This window comes from Balaenoptera physalus (genome assembly GCF_965194825.1).
Source record: "Balaenoptera physalus genome assembly, chromosome: 9".
Lineage (NCBI taxonomy): Eukaryota > Metazoa > Chordata > Mammalia > Artiodactyla > Balaenopteridae > Balaenoptera > Balaenoptera physalus.
This window is the reverse complement of record NC_138888.1, coordinates 7,353,780-7,373,363: the sequence shown is the minus strand read 5'-3', so window position 1 is coordinate 7,373,363 and position 19,584 is coordinate 7,353,780. Positions and strand designations below refer to the sequence as shown.

At 37.4% G+C, this 19,584-nt stretch overlaps 1 protein-coding gene across 9 annotated transcripts in view; it reads left to right on the top strand.

The window, feature by feature from the left end:
* The window catches only part of MAP3K4 (mitogen-activated protein kinase kinase kinase 4), a 111,088-nt gene that overhangs the window by 51,953 nt on the left and 39,551 nt on the right, over positions 1-19,584 (top strand). For all 9 annotated transcript variants that reach the window (XM_082475526.1, XM_082475529.1, XM_082475525.1 and 6 more), the window contains exons 4-5: positions 14,635-14,877; positions 17,884-18,030. In XM_082475526.1, coding sequence (XP_082331652.1) covers positions 14,635-14,877; positions 17,884-18,030 — 390 coding nt within the window. The remainder of the gene's footprint in view (positions 1-14,634; positions 14,878-17,883; positions 18,031-19,584) is intronic.

Here is a 19,584-nt window from a genome sequence, read left to right as displayed (position 1 = left end):
CGAAAATAATTATCTAGAGAAACTGCTGTAAATGAATCTCAGGCCATCAAATAAAACTTAGGAAGATCTAAGCAACTGAACTGACAAGGCCAGCCAAAATTTTATTCGTGGCAGCAAGGACAACATAATGTAAGAGTCAAAAATGAGAGAAAGCGTTTTTTGTTTTTTGTTTTTCTTTTTTCCCTCTTTGTTTTTGGACCCAGAGAAGATCCTGGTTCTTTCTCATGCTTACTCATTTATTTCCTGGTTTTCTTATTTCCTTGATACTTAGCGCATCCCAGGATCTTGTTGTTCCTACTTATTTCTCCCACTTGGCTATAATATACATTCCTCTAATCTAAGCATGGTTGATCTCAAGTCTTAGGAATGAATGTGTCTGATAGCCATTTCATAATAGTTTGTGCTGGTGTCCCTCTATGATAGAGATTTTCTAGCCTCCGATTTCTACTCCTTCTCCATCAGATACTACTTGTAGAGTACCTTTCCCAACCTTCCTTAAAAATTAGTAAGAATCATCTCAGTCCAGTAGTTTCTAGATGTCCTTCCCAACAGTTACTGTAGCTGTGGGTTTAGTTATGTTATTTACAGTTCTATTTTAGGTTAAAGATTAAAACAAGAAACCACGTAAACATATATAAAAGATTTATCCTTCATGTCAAAACTACCTCCATGCAATTGCATTCTTTTTTTTTTAGTACACTTGTAATCATGAATAATTTTAGATTTTTTAGGGAACTTGCAAAGATAGTACAGCGTTTTCATATGCTCTTCATCCAGCTTCCTCTAATATTGACATCTTACTTGACTCTGATCCATTTGTCAAAATTAATATACTAACATTGGTACAAAATACTGTTAACTAAACTATAGATGTTATTTGGGTTTCTGTTTTTCTACTAATGTCCCTTTTCTGTTCCAGGATCGACGTGTCTTCCTAGTCTCCTCTGATCTGTGATAGTTTCTGTTTTTCCTTATTTTTCATGACCTGGATGGCTTGTAGAATGTTCCTGAATTTGGATTTGTCTGATGTTTTCTCATGATCAGACTGGAATACTGGCCTTGGTTATGAGAATCACAGAGTTAAAGCGCCCTCATGGCTTTATATTATCACTGCTGATGTTAACCTTGATCACTTGGTTAACGTGGTGTCTGCCAGGTTCTTCCACGAGTGACTAGTTTTCCCTGTCCACGCTCTGTTCTTCAGAAGTGAGTCACATTCAAGGAGACGGGAATTAATCTCCACCTCCGGGAGTGGGGAGTATCTGCATATATTACTTGGAATTCTTCTGTGAAGATTTGCCTCTTCTTTCCCATTTTTTTATTCAATTGTTTATCTCAGTATGGACTCATAAATGTTTATTTTTTATTTGGGATTATAGTCCAATGCTCTTGTTGTTTTTTGTTGTTGCTCAAATTGTTCCTGCTTTAGCCATTGGAGCTCTTTCAGGTGACTTCTTTATCCTTGTGATATGCTCCCATCCTGTGTGTGTGTGTGTGTGTGTGTGGTTTTGCTTTTTGAGCAATTTCTTACTTTTTGGCATCATCTTGTATTTCCCCTGTTCCAATCCTGAAATCAGCCGTTTCTCTAAGGAGTTCTGGTACCTTTTATTGGAGAATCGTTTTTGGGAATGGAGATCTGGGCACGGAATGTGTTCATTACCCTTGGGGTGTCAATTGCTTCTAGGCCTTCTCAGTGATAGAGTTAGAAAATACAGGTATGTCTTCTAACCCATGTATACACACAGACCTGTAGTTACTTCTATATCTGTCTTTCTACCTGTCTGTTAAAAATAAACGTGAGTTCATACTGAGGTCTCTGGCGCTAATCCAGCACCACAGGTTTCATCCTAGCCTTGATTGTAACTTATTTCTCTTGCAGTGAGAAACCTGGCTCCCATTCCCACAGTGTATTTATATATTTGTGCAGCCCTAATTGACAGGTAAAGTAGTTTCAGAATTGCTAACCAGTACCCCTGTGAGGACTAAATTTACCAACTAGAATACAGTGTTGAATTGTTAAGTACAGTTCTTTTTGTCTTTAGCCTTAGAGTATGTAGACAGAACACAGGTTTCCACAGTTAGTTAGGCCAGCACCTTTTCCTTCACCCTCTTCAGTGAGGTTATAATATGCGTTTGTAATATAGTTAGGTTCATTTATCTCAGTCTACATTCTGTCCTGGGGTCTCCTGGTGTCCTAGTTGATATTTTAAAATTTATATACTATAAAGGTCACTTTTTGTGTTGTTAGTTCTTTGGGTTTTGTGCATTTAAAATGTTAAATACCCATAAAATATCTGAGCCATAGATTGTGATATGGTTATTTTATGCTCCTCCCTTTTTGCTTTACCTCATGAAATTTATATATCTTTAGAGGAAGAGAAAGATAAAATGAAAAATTATATTTTAATGTAGTGTACAAAAAAAATTAACTGTCTGACTGACTACATATTACCATGCATATTACTCCAAATTCTAGGAAGATTTTTGCTTACTTTATTAAATACTTTTTTTGAATTAAGAATGATCATGTAATTATTATAAGTTTAACGGCCAATGAAATATTGTTTGTCTTTGGATCTAACAATAATTATGCTATTTTTTCCCATAAGCACAAGAAACCTTGAAGAGGTTGTCTTTTATGTTCAGAATTGGTAAAGCATGTAGAAACTAGGAGATATATATATATATAATAACAACTATCATTTATTGTCTTACCATGTGCTAGATACAACAACCAAATGAAGTGGCATTGTTGTTATTTCGATATTTTACAGATAAGGAGAGTAGATAACTTGCCCCAAATCACAGAAACTATAGATTGTTGGAGGGATTCAAACCCAGTATTTGGGGATACCAGACTTTATGCGAATGGTTTCCAAACCTGGCTGCACATCAGAATTACTCAGGGAGCTTTTAAAAATACACATACCTTCGCCCTTCTTGGATATAGGGCAGGTCAGAATCTCTCAAGGTGGGACATAAGTACTGACATTTTTAACCTCCAGCGTGCTTTATATGAATCCAGACCAGCACCAGTGCAGTTGAGAGTCAGCCCATTGGAAACACCTTAAGTAGGCTACAGTACTCCCCTACCTCCTCTTCAAGGTCAGTGTTCATTAATACAGTTGTCATAGTTAATTTTTATTTGCTTCAATCATCACCTGTCTGATTTCATTAGTAAAGTTACATAAACTTTTTTTAAAAAGCTGCCTTAACTCATTTTTCTTTATTATTTATTTTTTACAGTATGTAGAGGGAATTATTTTTTATTGAAGTATAGCTGATGTCTAATATTATTTGTTACACATGTACAGTATAGTGATTCACAATTTTTAAAGGTTATACTCCATTTATAGTTATTATAAAATATTGACTGTATTCCCTGTGTTGTACAATATATCCTTGTAGCTTATTTATTTTATACATAGTAGTTTGTATCTCTTAATCCCCTTCCCCCATGTTGTCCTTCCCCACTCCATTCTCCCCACTGGTAGCCACTACATAGTTTGTTCTCTGTATCTGTGAGTCTGCTTTTTTGTTATATTCACTAGTTTGTTGTATTTTTTAGATTCTTATATAAGTGATATCATACAGTATTTGTCTTTCTCTGTCTGACTTATTTCACTTAGCATAATGCCCTCCAAGTCCATCCATGTTGCTGCAAATGGCGAAATTTCACTTTTTTGGTGGCTGGATAGTATTCCATTGTATATATATATACACCACATCTTTTTTATCCATTCACCTGTTGATGGACGCTTAGGTTGCTTCCATATCTTAGCAATTGTAAATAGTGCTGCTATGAACATTGGGGTGCATGTATCTTTCGAATTAGTGTTTTTGTTTTTGTTTCAGATATATTGTATATATATACAATATATATTGCTGGGTCGTATGGTGGTTCTATTTTTAGTTTTTTGAGAAAACTCCATGCTGTTTTCCATGGTAGCTGTACCAGTTTACATTCCCACCAACATACATGAACTCTTTAATTGAATAAGTGGCAAGATAACAAGCACATGCTTCCTCATTTGCCTATAGGTTTTTTGTTTTCTTAAAGGAAGCATACTTACGCAAGGCAAAATAGGAAGTTGTACTATATTATTTTTGACTGCAGTGAGCCAGCTGAATCAAACTTGATGTAAGATGAAAAAGATGAAAGGTAGAGCAGAACTCTTCAGCTTGCAGCGGGGAACTGGATCCCATGACGACAGCAACAACAAGACTAGTAGCTGGTCTTGAATACTCATATATGGAGTGGGGTTGGTCCGGTAACTTGGTCAAGGTCGCACATCCAGTAAGTGGCAGGGCCAGGATGTGAAACCAGAGCTCGCTGTAAAGCCTGCCCTTCATCATTACAGTATTCTGCCTCCCCAAGTTATATTTTGTCCCACACAGTGCTTTAAATATTTTTTGACTTAGTAGCTAGCATTTAAAAAAATAGAAGATTTCACATGAAAATCCTGATTTTTGTTTTCCTTGAGATACTGGGAGGTCTGTTCACAGTGGGCCCCATCCCCACGTGGTAGCACCTGGTGTGCTCGCTCAGCTTTGCACGGTGCCCGTGACGTCTTACTCTCTTCCCGTCACCCGCCCTTGCGCACTCATTTACAGCCCCACCAGGCCCTGTAGGTGATATGGCCCCCAGTATAGAAGTATAGAAACTAACTTTTGAAGGGTAACATAAAGACTGTTTTGATCTCATCCGTCATTGTATAAAACAATTTGCTTCCTTTTGTTTTACTCATTTCTTGAAGTATATAAGGAAACAAAGTTGCTGTTTATCCTGTACCTCTGCTCAGAGTAATCATTTGGTTTATATCTTCTAAACCTTTTTGTGCTTATGTAAATATATATCTTTGGTATATAATGCAGGTAATTTTTTTTCCAAAAAACCCCCATGTGATAATGCTGTATTTATTCCATGACCGGTGGGTACCCCCCTCCCCCCATATATTCTCTGCTTTGGATCTGTCCATATTGGTGTGTGTCGCTCTGCCTCAATTCCATTTGAGAACTACATGCTATTCCATTACATGAGTGTTAACATCACTTATTTAACTATTTCACTCTTTTTTTTTATTCTACCCTCTGCCTCTGGCAACCATCAATCTGTTTTCTGTATCTGTGAGTTCATTTTTTGTTTATTTTTTATTTCATATATAAGTGAGATCATACAGTATTTATCTTTCTCTTTCTGACTTATTTCACTTAGCATGACACCCTTCAGGTCCATCCATGTTGTCACAAATGGCAAGATTTCCTTCTTTTTTATGGCTGAATAATATTCCTGTGTGTGTGTGTGTGTGTGTGTGTGTGTGTGTGTGTGTGTGTGTGTGTACATATCACATTTTCTTTATCCATTCATTCCTCATTGGACACTTAGGTTGCTTCCATGTCTTAGCCGTTGTAAATAGTGCTGCAGTGAACATGGGAGTGCACATAAATTTTTGAGTTAGTGTTTTCATTTCCTTCAGATAAATAACCATTTCCTTCAGATAAATAACTGGGAGTGAGATTGCTAGATCATATGGTAATTCTATTTTTAATTTTTTAAGGAACTGCCATACTATTTTCCATAGTGGCAGTACCAGTTTACATTCCTACCAGCAGTGCACAAGGGTTCCTTTTTCTCTGTATCCTCTTTAACACTTGTTATTTCTTGTTTTTTTGATCATAACCATTTTAACAGGTGTGAGGTGATATGTCATTTGTGGTTTTGATTTGCATTTCCCCCATGATTATAACCATTTCACTCTGAATGGACACTTATATGGTTATAAAAAATAAAACCACAAATATTCTTGTACATACCCCTTTATGAACATAGTCTGTTCTTCTTGTAAGAATGGTTAGTTAAAATGGAATTGTTAGGTTATAGGGTGTGCACATTTAAATCTTTCCTAGATAGTGCCAGATTGCTCCCCGAAAAGGTTGTAGTACTAATGTGTGCTTTCCCCCACAGTGTAGGAGAAATCCCATTTTCCCTCATTTTTGCAGCCATAATCAGGGAAATCTATAATTTCATTTTTATCTTTAACTTCCCTCATTTTTAGTGACATTGAGTTTGTTGTCATGTTTATTGTCTGCTGCCGTTTCTTTGAATTTTCTTTCATTTGTTGTGTTCATTTTCTGTTTTTTTAAATTATTGATCTGTTGGAACTGTTTATGTTTTATGTATATTATTCATTTTTCTATTATGGCTGTAAATATTTTCTTCCAAACTGTCTTTTAACTTCATGATGCTTTTCACTGGAAAGAATTTTAAAACTTTTTATGTAGTCATACTGTTTTATGGTCACCTTATTTTATGTGTACTCCAAGATTATAAGAAATTTCTCCTATATATTTTGCTTATTCTTTTTACATAGTTAAAACAATTTTGTTATGGAAAATATTAAACATATGCCAAACAAACAATAATACTATGAACCTACTCAAATCTGTATTCCAGCATCATGGTTATTAACTCATGGCCAGTACCTACTACCATTTGACACCTTCCTCTATCACTTTGAAGAAAATCTCAGATATCATCATATTTTATCCTTAAATATTTCAATATATTTCTCTGAAAGACGAGGGCATGTTTTATAAATGTACCACGATACCATTATCACACCTAAAGAAATAGCAAAAACTTCTTGATATCATCAGATTTCAAGCTCATGTTCATATTTCTGTTGTGCATTACTGTCATGGTTTTTTAAAAAAATATTTTACAGCTTGAATCAGTTTGCAAGTAATGTCTACACATGGTAATTGTTCATTATATTTTTTAAGTCTTTTTAAATCTGTAGGTCCCCCTCCCTTTTTTGCCATATATTGATATTTATTGAAGAAGTTGGGTCCTTTATTCTGTAGAGTCTCCCCCAGTCTGAATTTTGATGACTGTACCTCCAACTGCTCTTTTACAATGTTTCTTTTTTCTCTGTGTTCTCTGTGAATTAACTGTATGGTCTGGTGGCCTAATCAGAGTCAGGATCTTGATTGATTTGTTAACTGGTTAACACTACTTCATTAGGACACATGTAATGTCTGACTGTCTATTTGAGACAGTAGTGGTTGATGATCATTGCCTAGATCTCTTAATTCATTAAAGATTGAAAAGTGATGATATTCTAATTCTCTCATTTCTTCTTCTTTACTAGTAGCTTTATTAATTAGATATTGTTTTAAAGAGAAACTGTCCTCATCCATTATTTGGTAACCCAGTGAAATAACTGAACAGAAATGGCAGGATAAATATGCTTGATTCTTTCCCTTTTATTTATCATTTTTCAAAGTAATGAGTTGATTTATTAGTGACCAACTAATGTTTTTTTATTAATATTTGAACTCATGAATTGAAACATATTTTATATGTTTCAATTCACTGACTTCATTATTGTAATCCATTGAAGTAATTATGGTAACTGATATTCACATTGTCCCATCTTTGGCCAATGGGAACACATTCAAGTTGGCTTCAGTCCTTATTTCATGACCCTAGTGAATAGTCTTTGATATCTGATATAACAAGGTGTTTTAGGCTTATATTGTACATTTACTCCAGGTTGGGAATCTGGTGTATCTTCAAGGAACCCTCATTCCGTTTACTGGGAAATAGTATTTCAGGACCACAATCTGGGCACCAGCATTGCTCATTGGAACTGAAATGGTCCTTGTTTTAGTTCTCTTCAGTAGTCAGAAGAACACGCACTCAATATATATAATAAGTGCATACTGACAGTAACAATTCAAATTCAGGATTTCAGATTTTTACTTAATCTCTTCTGACTTTTCTTTTACACTGAAAATTACAAGGAATGATAGCATTCGAGTGTCATACACATTCCAAAGTACACTCACAGTAATCTCAGAATAACACCATCAACAAAGTGGTTACTGAAAAACAGTTTAAGATTTTTTTCCCCATGCTTAAGGTGGTACAACCCTTTAGGGATATAACATCAAATTACAGTGTTTTAAAGACACTCGAATGATTCTTCCCTTTGTTATGCCACTAATTAGACATACAGTTAGATCCTCTTCTTTTTTGTTGTTGTATATTTGAAATAACGGCTTTATGAGGCAATTCACATACCATGAAATTCATGATTTTTAAAGTGATCAGTTCAGAAGTTTTTACACTATATTCAGAGTTGTGCAACCATTACTGGTGTCTAATTTTAGAACATTTTCATAACCCCTAAAATAAGCGCCTTACCCTTTAGCTGTCACCTCCACAATCCCTCTGTCACCTTCAGCCCTAAGCAACTGCTTATCTACTTTCTGTTTCTTTGTATTTGCCTATTCTGGACATTTCATATAAATGGAATCATACATGTGGTCTTTTGTGACTGGCTTCTTTCATTTAGCATAATGTATTCATATTATTTATTTATTATCATATGTATTAGTGCTTCATTTTTTTTTATGGCTGAATAATATTACATGGTATGGAAATACCATACATTTTGTTTATCCACTCATAGATTTTTTTAATTTAATTTTTTATTTTTAGGTGTTGCTTTTTAAATTTAATTTTTGCCAAAATTATGTAAAACACTTGGTTTTAAGAGAAAAATCTGTGGAATAATGTATTTTCAAAGAAGCCTGGTTTCTCTGATAGGGATAGTTAAGCTTTAAAAAAATGGTTTTATTCTAACATGTTTTTAGTATAAAGCTTGTGTATACAATTTTCTTTCCTTATTTATTTATTTATTTATTTTTTAAAGATTTATTGATTGATTGATTGATTGCTATGTTGGGTCTTCGTTTCTGTGCTAGGGCTTTCTCTAGTTGCGGAAAGCGGGGTCCACTCTTCATCGCGGTGCGCGGGCCTCTCACTATCGCGGCCTCTCTTGTTGCGGAGCACAGGCTCCAGACACGCAGGCTCAGCAGTTGTGGCTCACGGGCCTAGTTGCTCCGCGGCATGTGGGATCTTCCCAGACCAGGGCGCGAACCCGTGTCCCCTGCACTAGCAGGCAGACTCCCAACCACTGCACCACCAGGGAAGCCCAACTTTCCTTATTTATTTTTAATATATGACAGGCTTATTTTTACCCCTTAAGGTTATCATTGTTTCATTGTCTTTATGTAATGCACTTAGTGTCTCTCCCACCCCCCCATTTTTTGGTTGTTATTTGTTGGTTCCCAGCTGTGAGGTATATTATAATTATCCTTTTCTTTTTTTAACCCAGGTTCTCATTTGAAGTAATTTTCTTTTATTTCCAATGAAATGCTAAGACATTTCATATGCCCTCCTCTTCCTCCCCAGATTTTGATAATTGTGGTGTATCTACCTCGTTAGGTCATGTAACCATTATTGACAGTACTTTCTCCCTTACAGTTATCACTTAACCTAGTCTTAGTTCTACAGTAGTGTGTGGGTGGGTGGATGGTGGATGGATGGGTGGGTGGATGGTGGACGAATGGGTGGATGGATAGATAGAGATTTAGATTTAGATACATAGTTTTGGTCTTTTGTTTTAAGGCTCCTTTTTAGATCTCATATCAGAGTCCCTTGAGTCATTGTGGTTGGGTGACACTAGTTCCCTAGCAGATTCCTCAGTAAGGGCTCATGAAAACTATGTTTCATGAGTTTTTGGATTTTCCTAACAGTTGCAACATGTATACCTGAAAGTCTGTTTGGCTGGCCATAAAATATTTGGCTTATATTTTTTTCCCCGAATAAACTTAGTATATGTTAATCATTGTCTTTTGCCATGAAACATTGAGATTGCAAAGTCTGATGACAATATGATTTTTTGTTTCCACTTAAAAGAACCTTGGTTTATTTATTTAATTAATTTACTTATAACCTGGATACCTAAAAGATTGTCTTTCTTTAAATTCCACTAGTTTTACTTGGTGCTGGTTTTTCCACATTGATATTTTTGAATACATGATGTCCTTTCAATATATAGTTTCAGGGTTTTGTTTTGTTTTTATCTTTTTTTTTTTTTGATTCAAGTGAATTTCTTTATGTTTTAATTTTTTCTGTTTCATTGGTTTGGTTTTCTTCTCTGGGAACCACTACTGTATGTATTCTGGATCTACTTTGCCTATCTTCTCTTTCACTTAGTTTCAAATCTTTTCTTTTTTTTAAATAAAATTTTCTTCCTCATATTTCTGTGAAGGCATTATCTCTTTTGTTTATCTGCTCTTGTGTTCCGTGTAGTTTTTTATTTTTGAAATGATTTACAATTTTTGAAGAATTATTTTCTGAGTTCTTTCACTTGGTTTGTGAGTGTTTCTAATTCAAATTTGTGTTGTTCTTTTATATTTTCTAAGATTTTAAAAATTTCTTTTAGCATGTTTTGAGAATCAGGTCACTGTCTCATCTGCTTAGTGGGCATGTCTTTCTGGCATGCGTTCATTGTCTGTAGGGTTATTCTGCTCCTTATTCTCTCTCAATTCTCTCTCATTCTCTCTCACGGTTATTTCCTTAAAATAACCATGTATTGGATTCTAACACAATCCTTTTCTCTTGTTCATTTTTAAACATGATATTTGTTTTTATGAACTTTAAGAAAAGAGAGAGTTAGGAAAGCGTTTAGGTTTATGCTTTAAGCTCTCTCTTCTGAATTGATAAGTAATACGTCTCTTATTTTTTGAGGTCTCCTGGCTGTGTTCCTCTCCCCCTATTTCTGGCCCTTCTCTTTCCTTTACTTCTGTTGTCCTTTACTGGTCAGTTGGATTTCACCCCCAGCAGTTTCTTCTGGGTGTGGAGCTTTGTCCTGGAAGGAAATTTTGGCTGAGAGTTTCAAGAGTTTTGGGGGTGTAAACCACTTCAGCCCCTTCAGACCTTATTGCCCACCCGTTGACTTCACTCAGGAATTGGTGCCACAATCATTCCCAATGTCAGGAAGGCCTCAAATAGAAGCAGTGAGCTTTCTATTGAGTATTCATTGGTAATTTTGGAATTTGTCCCTTTAGCCCCATCAGACACTCCGTTAATCCCTTCTGTTTCCCCTGTACAAATGCTGATAGGGATCTGGGGTACTGGTTGGGTGTGGCGTGTGGGTATGAGGTATCACATGGGTCCAGGGACTATCTGTTTCCCTCCCCCTTTCTATTTTGGGGTTCATGAAGTTACCTTTCACCTAGTTTTATTGTAAATGTGTCTCATGGAGTTTTGATTTTGTCTTAGTCGTTCTGTCCTTGTGGGGAAACTAAGGGAAATTGAAATCCTACTGTCATCACTGTCTTTTCAGAAATCTTTTTATCATGTTGACCTGTCAAATTGCCACTACTTGATCATTTCTGATTGACTAAAATGGTAATTTTATATGGTTTAACCTAAGGTATAGCTCTGTGTTTAGGTTCTAAAACATTTGGAATCTCTTTTTCAAATATATAGGTTCAACATACATTTTTGTATTTACATTAATACTTAGAGTCAGCCCTCCATATCCACTGGCTCCTCATTTGTGGATTCAGTCAACCACAGATCAAATTGAAATCCATGGATGCGACCCCGCAGATACTGAGGGCCGGCTATACTGTACCATTTTATATAAGGGGTTTTGGTATCAGCAGGGGGTCCTGAAACTAATCCCCCATGGACGTTGAGGGATGACTGTACTTTAGTTGCTCATAACAGGCAAAAATTTCTAAAATAGCCATGTAATTAAAAAAATGATTAATTGTAATAACATGAGGTTGGGATTCCCTGGTGGCACAGTGGTTAAGAATCCGCCTGCCAATGCAGGGGACACGGGTTCGAGCCCTGGTCCGGGAAGATCCCACATGCGCGGAGTAACTAAGCCCATGCGCCACAACTACTGAGCCTGTGCTCTAGAGCCCACAAGCTACAACTGCTGAGCCCACGTGCCACAACTACTGAAGCCCACGTGCCTAGAGCCCGTGCTCTGCAACAAGAGAAGCCACCGCAATGAGAAGCCTGCACGCCGCAACGAAGAGTAGCCCCCCACTCGCCACAGCTAGAGAAAGCCCACGCGCAGCAACGAAGACCCAATGCAGCCAAAGATAAATTAATTAATTAATTAAAAAAAAATAATGTGAGGCATAAGTGTGTAGGGTAAGGGAAGGATGTATTTATTCTTTATTTAATTCCCTAAAATACTCATTGGATTATCTGTTATTTTTCAACTTCTTGAACTGCCTGCCTTTTTTATATTCTGAATTATCGTAGGTAATTGGATATATTTCTCTGCTCTGTTGCTCTGTTTATTACTGTGCCAGAACTTTTCTGTTTTAAATACAGTAGGTTTATTAGTAAGGTTTGGCATTGTGTAGGGCAGTTCTTCCCATACATTCTTTCTTTTCAAAAGTTTCTGAGCTGTTTTTATTTTTGTACATTACTTTCTTACACCTGAACTTTATTTAATAAATTTATTAACCCACACAAAATGCCATTGCGATTATGATTGTAATTACATTGAGTTTTTATTAATGTCCCTACATTATTGAGTCTCTTCAGTTTGATTGGATTGTTCAGGGATTTTATACTACATTTAATACTAGATTTCTCACTGGAATGAAAGAATAACAAATAGGCCATTCTTGCACCTTATTACCCCTTTCCTCTCTCCCTGTGTTTTATTAAAATAATTGGGAGTTTAAGATCCAGGTTTTTCCTCACGGTATGCTTTCTTATTTTTTTCAGTTTCCAGTATTCCTTGCTAAAACTTGAATTATAGTCCTTAACCAAGTTATCACCATGGAGTTGTATCTGCCTGTATACGTTCTTTGAGATTCATGGCTTCTCATTTCCTTGGGCATTTTTCTTTTTCTATCTTGAGATCTTTATTCTGATCCAATTTTCATTTGACCAGACTCTCCTGCTCTTCCTCAGGTCGTTTTTTAGAGAAGGTAAATGAATTGTACTTTGGGTTCTTCCCCATTCAAAGAGGTTTTTTCCCCTTCTTCTTTACACATTAGTGATATCTTGACTGTGCAAAAAGCTCTCCTCCACCTCTTCCTTTTGTTCTTTCTGGAACTCCTATTATTCTTCTGTTACAGCTCCTAGGTCTGCTCTCCATTTCTCTTATTTTTCACTCAAAATTTCTATTTCTTTTTCTTTTGCTCTGGGTTATAGTGATCATTTCTGCAGTTCATTTCTAAATTATTATTCAGACTTTGACAGCATTCATTCTATTTTCACTCCCTTTATGGAATTTATTTCAGAAATCTTGGTCTTTTTTTTTTTTTTTCCAGAGGACTTTAATGAGATCTTGCATTAGAGTATTTTTGTCGTTCTCTCCTGTGTCCGACATTCAATCACCGTCAGCTTTTCTGATTCTTCACGTTGGTGTCCCTAGTTCAAACTGCTGTCCCCTCTTCCATGCTCAGGAGTTTATTAATGTCTGTTCCTCTTTGTCTGGATGCGGATTGACGCCCCAGGCAACACCGGCAGGAATGTGTCTCCCCAGCAGCTGTGTAGGCCTGCGAGGCTGCTGGTTCCCAGGCAGTGTTGTCTTGCAGTTGTTGAGACGGAGGGATTGTCCCTTCCCAGTGAGCCTGAAGCAGATGGGTCGACAGGCTGGAACTACAGAGAATGCCGAAAGAATTCTTTAGAATTTAATCCTAGAAAGCTTGCTGAATTCTGTAGAGCTCTAAATAAATATTTTATCCGATGTCGTTCTCCACACCAGAAGAAACAAGCACTTATACTGCCTAAAGCTTTTAAACAGACATGTCTTAACCCTGACCACATTTATCACAAGTAACCATTTTAAAAATTATGCAGCTATTTTAGAAATTCTTGCCTGTTATGGGAAACTAAAGTATGTATTAATTTAAATGCAGAAATATGTGTTGAACATAAAAGAATGTGAGTGGGGGAGACCAGTTAAGAGTTCACTCAATGACAGCACAGTTATGAGTGACATTTGGAGGCACAATAACTAAATTGGTGATGTTTTAAATTGAAGAAAAGTTGAGATTTTCAAATTTTGATGGCTTCAGTTTTCTCAATAGAAGGAGAAGGCAAGACCTTTGAATGATTGGTCAGGATGATGTTGCCAGAGGTTTAAGAACACTGAGAAATCTCCAAATCTGCCGTTTTATGGGGAAAAGCATAAGGAGTTTGATGGGGATGACTGTGTGAATAGGTGAGCAACAGTAGGATTCCTAGAAAACATCAAATAACATATATTTGAGTGGGACCAGCCAGGTTAATTTTATGAATTTTTCTCTTTCAGCCTCCTTTGGTATAGCTCAGGAGAACAAATGGACAAAAGACTTGGTTAAACCCACTAGTTTTTATGTTTACACAAATGGCTACCTGGTTTTGTAATCTTTTCTCAAATTTACTAATTCTCTGGTTTTGTCAGTCTAGAGATAGTTGTGGATAATACTGTGTATAGCCTTAAAACTAAATGCTCCGATTATTTTAAGTATGATAAAATGTATGATGAAAAAGGTGAACTTGGTTCTTTTCCTACTATACTTTTTTGATAAAAATATTACAATTTCATTTTAGTTCTTGTTACGGTTTTCTAATACTTTTAGAGCTTTTTAGGTCTCAGTTGAAAATGGTGAATTATTCTAAAGATTATTTTTCCTGTAAAATTATGATTTTTATAGGTTTGTCAGCAAGCTATAGAGAATAATAGTTTATAACTACAACTGTAGGAAGTTCTCCTGGATGCTCTTGTAAGCTTTGTTGAATTTGTGTTACAGTTTTCTGAATTTCCGGATCCCATGTGGGGTTCCGATTATGTGCAGTTGTCCAGGATGCCGCCTTCCTCGGAGCAGAAGTGCAGCACTGTCTCTTGGGATGAACTGAAGTCCATGGATTTACCCTCATTTGAACCTGCCTTCTTAGTCCTCTGTCGTGTCCTTCTGAACGTCATACATGAATGTCTCAAGTTAAGGTTGGAACAGAGACCTGCTGGAGAACCATCTCTCTTGAGTATTAAGCAGGTTTGTTTCAAAGACTGTTTAAAAATATTGAACATTTATTATATTTTTCTACAGGCTCAGCATTTTTATTTTTAGGATTTTCCCCCTAATTGTTGCCAATAGTGAAAATGAGTGTACGCTAGTGTTTTTAAGCTGCTCTGTTTAGGGTAATTTAAAATGTTCTTTTTTCCGTGCATTCTTCAAAGATGAGATGATGATTCCACCTCTCTATCTTCCACTTCCTCATTCTAAAAGGTTATGAAAGTGTGGTGCTGATATGACCCTCTATGTCTTATTACCATCAGTCTTTGAAGACTGGAAGCTTAAAATTCATTCATAAGAGAGCTTAAATTCTTAAATTTTTTTTTTTTTTTTTAAATTTATTTATTTATTCATTTATTTAATTTTTGGCTGCATTGGGTCTTCGCTGCTGCATGCGGGCTTTCTCTAGTTGCATTGAGCGGGGGCTACTCTTTGTTGCGGGGCTCAGGCTTCTCATTGTGGTGGCTTCTCTTGTTGCAGAGCACAGGCTCTAGGCACGCGGGCTTCAGTAGTTGTGGCACATGGGCTTCAGTAGTTGTGGCTCGCGGGCTCTAGAGCGCAGGCTCAGTAGTTGTGGCGCACGGGCTTAGTTGCTCCGCGGCATGTGGGATCTTCCTGGACCAGGGCTCGAACCCATGTCCCCTGCATTGGCAGGTGGATTCTTAACCACTGCGCCACCAGGGAAGCCCCTTAAATTTTTTTTTTGTTGTTATGTAAGCAGGTAAATGCCTGCAGTATGCAGGGGTGGGATGTGTTTGGACATTTTGCTTGCTCAGGCACTTGTATGGTTTAAGCAACAATGACAACTTCTGCTTTCTTAATTATTATTAATTTTGGGCGGGATTTTCTAGTGAGTTTGCTACTCCAAGGGTAACAGAGGAATGGTTAGAAGCAGTTGTATCTACCAGAGTGTGTGCTGAAGAGCGTTTATATTTATGCCTTATGATACGACCGTATTGACAGTCACTATATAAAATAACCATTTCAAATTTTGATGAAAAACAGTTACTGTGTTTTTTGTGGACTGTGCTTGTCCGTCCGCATGGAGTTTGAAGGGCTGGGGGCTCCCAGGCTCTGAATGGCAGGATGGGCAGAGGGGGTGAGTGCAAGCTGGAGGACAGGCGGTGCGAGAGGTACGAAATAGGACTTGACGTTGTTTGTGTAGTTAGGTGAGGAGCCGGGCGACTAAAGGAACTGGAGGTGGAGCCCTGCGCCTCCCCGTCATCGCTTCGGTTCCCATCCAGCACAGCCCGAGCTCTGCGTCCACCTTCGCTCTACTTCCTTCTCACCAGCTTGGTTCTCGTTACTTGCCTACTATCCACTTGGGCCACACTTTTCACTTGTCCTCCATGTTGCAGCGGTTATTTAGGAAGTTTTGGTGAAATACTTACCTCCCCTCCCCACAAAACAAATGCATACTTCAGGAATATAAGCTGCTGAAACAAGGGGAAGTGTACCTTTTACTAACGGGGATGTTGTGAGGATTAAACAGTAATTTATGTTAAAACATTTTGAAAAGTAAAAAACCAATACTTAGATTAAGATAGCATTACTAGAGTAAAAATAAAATAGAAATTTTGGCTTCAATGCATTCAGATTGAGTTGTAAGCACCTAAGTGACATCTTTAACGGAAATTTATGTTAACACTTTTTAATGGATTTAACTCTAGCCGTCGCTCTCTTACTGTGGGTAATTATTTTAAAAACATTTTGAAGGGGATCTTCTTGTAAAAGCAATCCATGTTTATTTTAGAAAATTTGAAAAGTACGGAAAATGATAGACAAAAATGAAAGTTATCCTATTATTCTGCCATTCAGAGATAACCACTGTAACATTTTGGTGTATTTCTATCCATTTATGTTTCTGTATGTACATACTTTCTGCACATATAATTTAAAATAAAAAAGAAAGAAAAGAATATGAGTTTTCATCCTTAAATTTTTTTCAGAAATAAGATTTTAAATGGCTGCATTAGTGTTCTACCATATAAGTGCATCATAACTTATTTAATCCCCATTGTTGTTTTGAATAATATTGTGATAAATATATTTGTATGTAAGTTTTAGTCTGCATCTCTGATTATTGCTTGAGTATAAAACATAAAAATTAACTAGTGAGTCATACATTTTTAGATTCTAGAAAGTTTGTACCAGTTTACTTTCCCTGTAGCAGCACCATGGTTCCTTTTGTGTCTTGATAATGTATCTTAAAACTAGTGCAACTGTGATCTTGTTTCACAGTCCCTGCTGGTTAGAATTTGAGGGCATGAGACCAGCGTGTTATTGATGGAAGGACAGTAAAGGTCCTCTCATTGCACCTTCCCTCCCTTCTCACAGTACCTCCTGGGCCTACACTTGGCGGTTTCACTCATCCTTTTGTTTTCTTTCATTTTTTTCCCCCCTTGACTTCTATTTAATTTTATCAGATTAATCTTAGGTTTGTTTGTTTTTGTGGTTGAGTGTTTTGATGGTAAAAGCCACAAATCACGGTAGGTAAACTTTGCTAAATTATTACAAAGGCCACCAGACTCTGTGGTGTGTAAGTATATTTGAATCTTTATTATGTTTTTGGTTAAAAATGACCAGTCTCATGAGGAAATTTTTCTCTTGTATCCCTTGTCTTATAATGTAAGCTAGTAGAAAAATAGATCTCTTTCTGTAGAATTTATTTTCTATAAAAATTTATGTGTAGAACAATGTATTTTAGCAAATCAGTTTTCTGCCTGTATATTTTTCTTTGTGTATTCATGCTATACTGTTAAGTACTTTTGTCTTCACTGATTTATTTTAATGATTCAGTTGAGATTACTGAGATATTTATGTGAAATGAACTGACAGAGACTCTGGAAAATATTTTAGGGTTTTCAGAGGCAAGGTTCTCTTTTCCTGAGCTTTTTGAGGATTTATGTGGAAAATGTGTGAAAACCGACAAATAATCTGGTGAGAATGTGTGAAATGGTAGAACTTGTGCCTGTTGTCTTGCAGCTGGTGAGAGAGTGTAAGGAGGTGCTGAAGGGTGGCCTTCTGATGAAGCAGTACTACCAGTTCATGCTGCACGAGGTCCTGGACCACCTGGAGGAGACCGACTGCAACATCGACGCCTTCGAGGAGGATCTGCACAAGATGCTGATGGTCAGGACAGTGGGGAGAGACGTCTGACTTGCGTGTCTTCTCGCACACGCCGTGCTTGCCTGTGCTCTTCTGGCCTCTGTACTTCTGCTGCTGTTATTCCTTCCTGCTCACAATGTCTTCTCTCCTCCTTATCTGCCCACTGAAGATTTACTTTCGAGTTTTGTCTGACAGTTTTCACCCTTCATGTGCACCTATCTGTACCTTCTTTGAACTCTTACAGGGTTCTAATTATAACCACACTATTTCATACTTAGCGATGTACCACCTGTCTGTCCTCAGGTTTCCCTAGTTAGGCTGAAAGCTGCACAAGCCAGGGGCTGTGATTGAAGTGCTGTTGTCTTCTGTAAGGTTTGGTAGAGTGTTAGTAAATCCATGTTAGAGGCATTAGGGTATATGCACAGACGATTACTTAGTGTGGCAGGTTGATGAAATAATATAGGAAACAGCAAAGCTTGTAGGCATATTGTTTTTGGAATGCTTTCACCCTTGCTTGACATCTCATTGTGTCCTGCCTCAGGATGGCTGTAGCACCTCCAGACACCACCCTCACTTTCTAAAGAGAAAGGCAGAGGGGAAAAGTCTCCTTGCCAGCTAAGTGCAGAGCAGCGAAGGCTCTCCTGGAAGCCCCACCCAACAGATGTCCCCTACATCCTACTGACCAGACCTTTGTGTGGCCTCTTCACTGAAATGGAGGCTGGGAATGCAAAGATTTAGCTTTTCAGCCTCTGTAGTAGAAGGAGAGAAAGAAGAGCGTCGCTGGGGAGGGACTTATATCTGGCATCTTATGAGAAATAATTCTGAGTCTGAAATGATTTCCTAATCGTTTGGGAGAATACATAAAAGACCAGAATGTGTAAAATGTGGCTACATTTTGAAATACTGTATATATTGCTTATGTCAGGAAAGTCTTTATCATTGAAGAGTTATGGTAAAAAACAGCAAGGAAATTAATTTTTCTCTCTGTGGATGATTAAACCAGAAGTTTAAAAGGACAAAATGTGCTTTGCTTTCCAAACTGTCTTAGATGGCTTTACAGAGGCGCACGCCACACCTTTTACCATGTAATCGCTGAGGCAGGAAGGGTGAGATTAGGCAGGAAGGGTGAGAATTAGGCTGTGCCTTCCAGGTCATCCACCTCTAGTGCCCTCGGTGTGCCTGTGAGATGTCGGAAAGCTCAGTTAAGGGAAGTACGTACCAAAATTCTCAGCTAGTTAGAGCTAGAAGTGCTTAGGATTTAGTTTTGACTCTGCTACCAATTTTCTGTGTGAGGCATCATCTGCCTTAGTTCATCTCCATAATTTCACAGATGAAGAACTAGAAATTATCAATAGTTTTAAAATTGTGCCCCAAAGTGTGCTAGATGGATTAGTGCAGGGGCATATTTTGCGAACTGGTGGAGCCCAAACAAAGTCAGTGTTTTTGTCAGGAAGGAAGGAGAGCGTGGCCTTCGGAGAGGCAGTCACGCCGTTTACTGCTCCGCCTGCCCTCCTTTAGATGCGGAGGGCCCGTGCACGGGGAGTGAGAGCTGTGGCCTCTTGGGGTGTGAATGGTCAG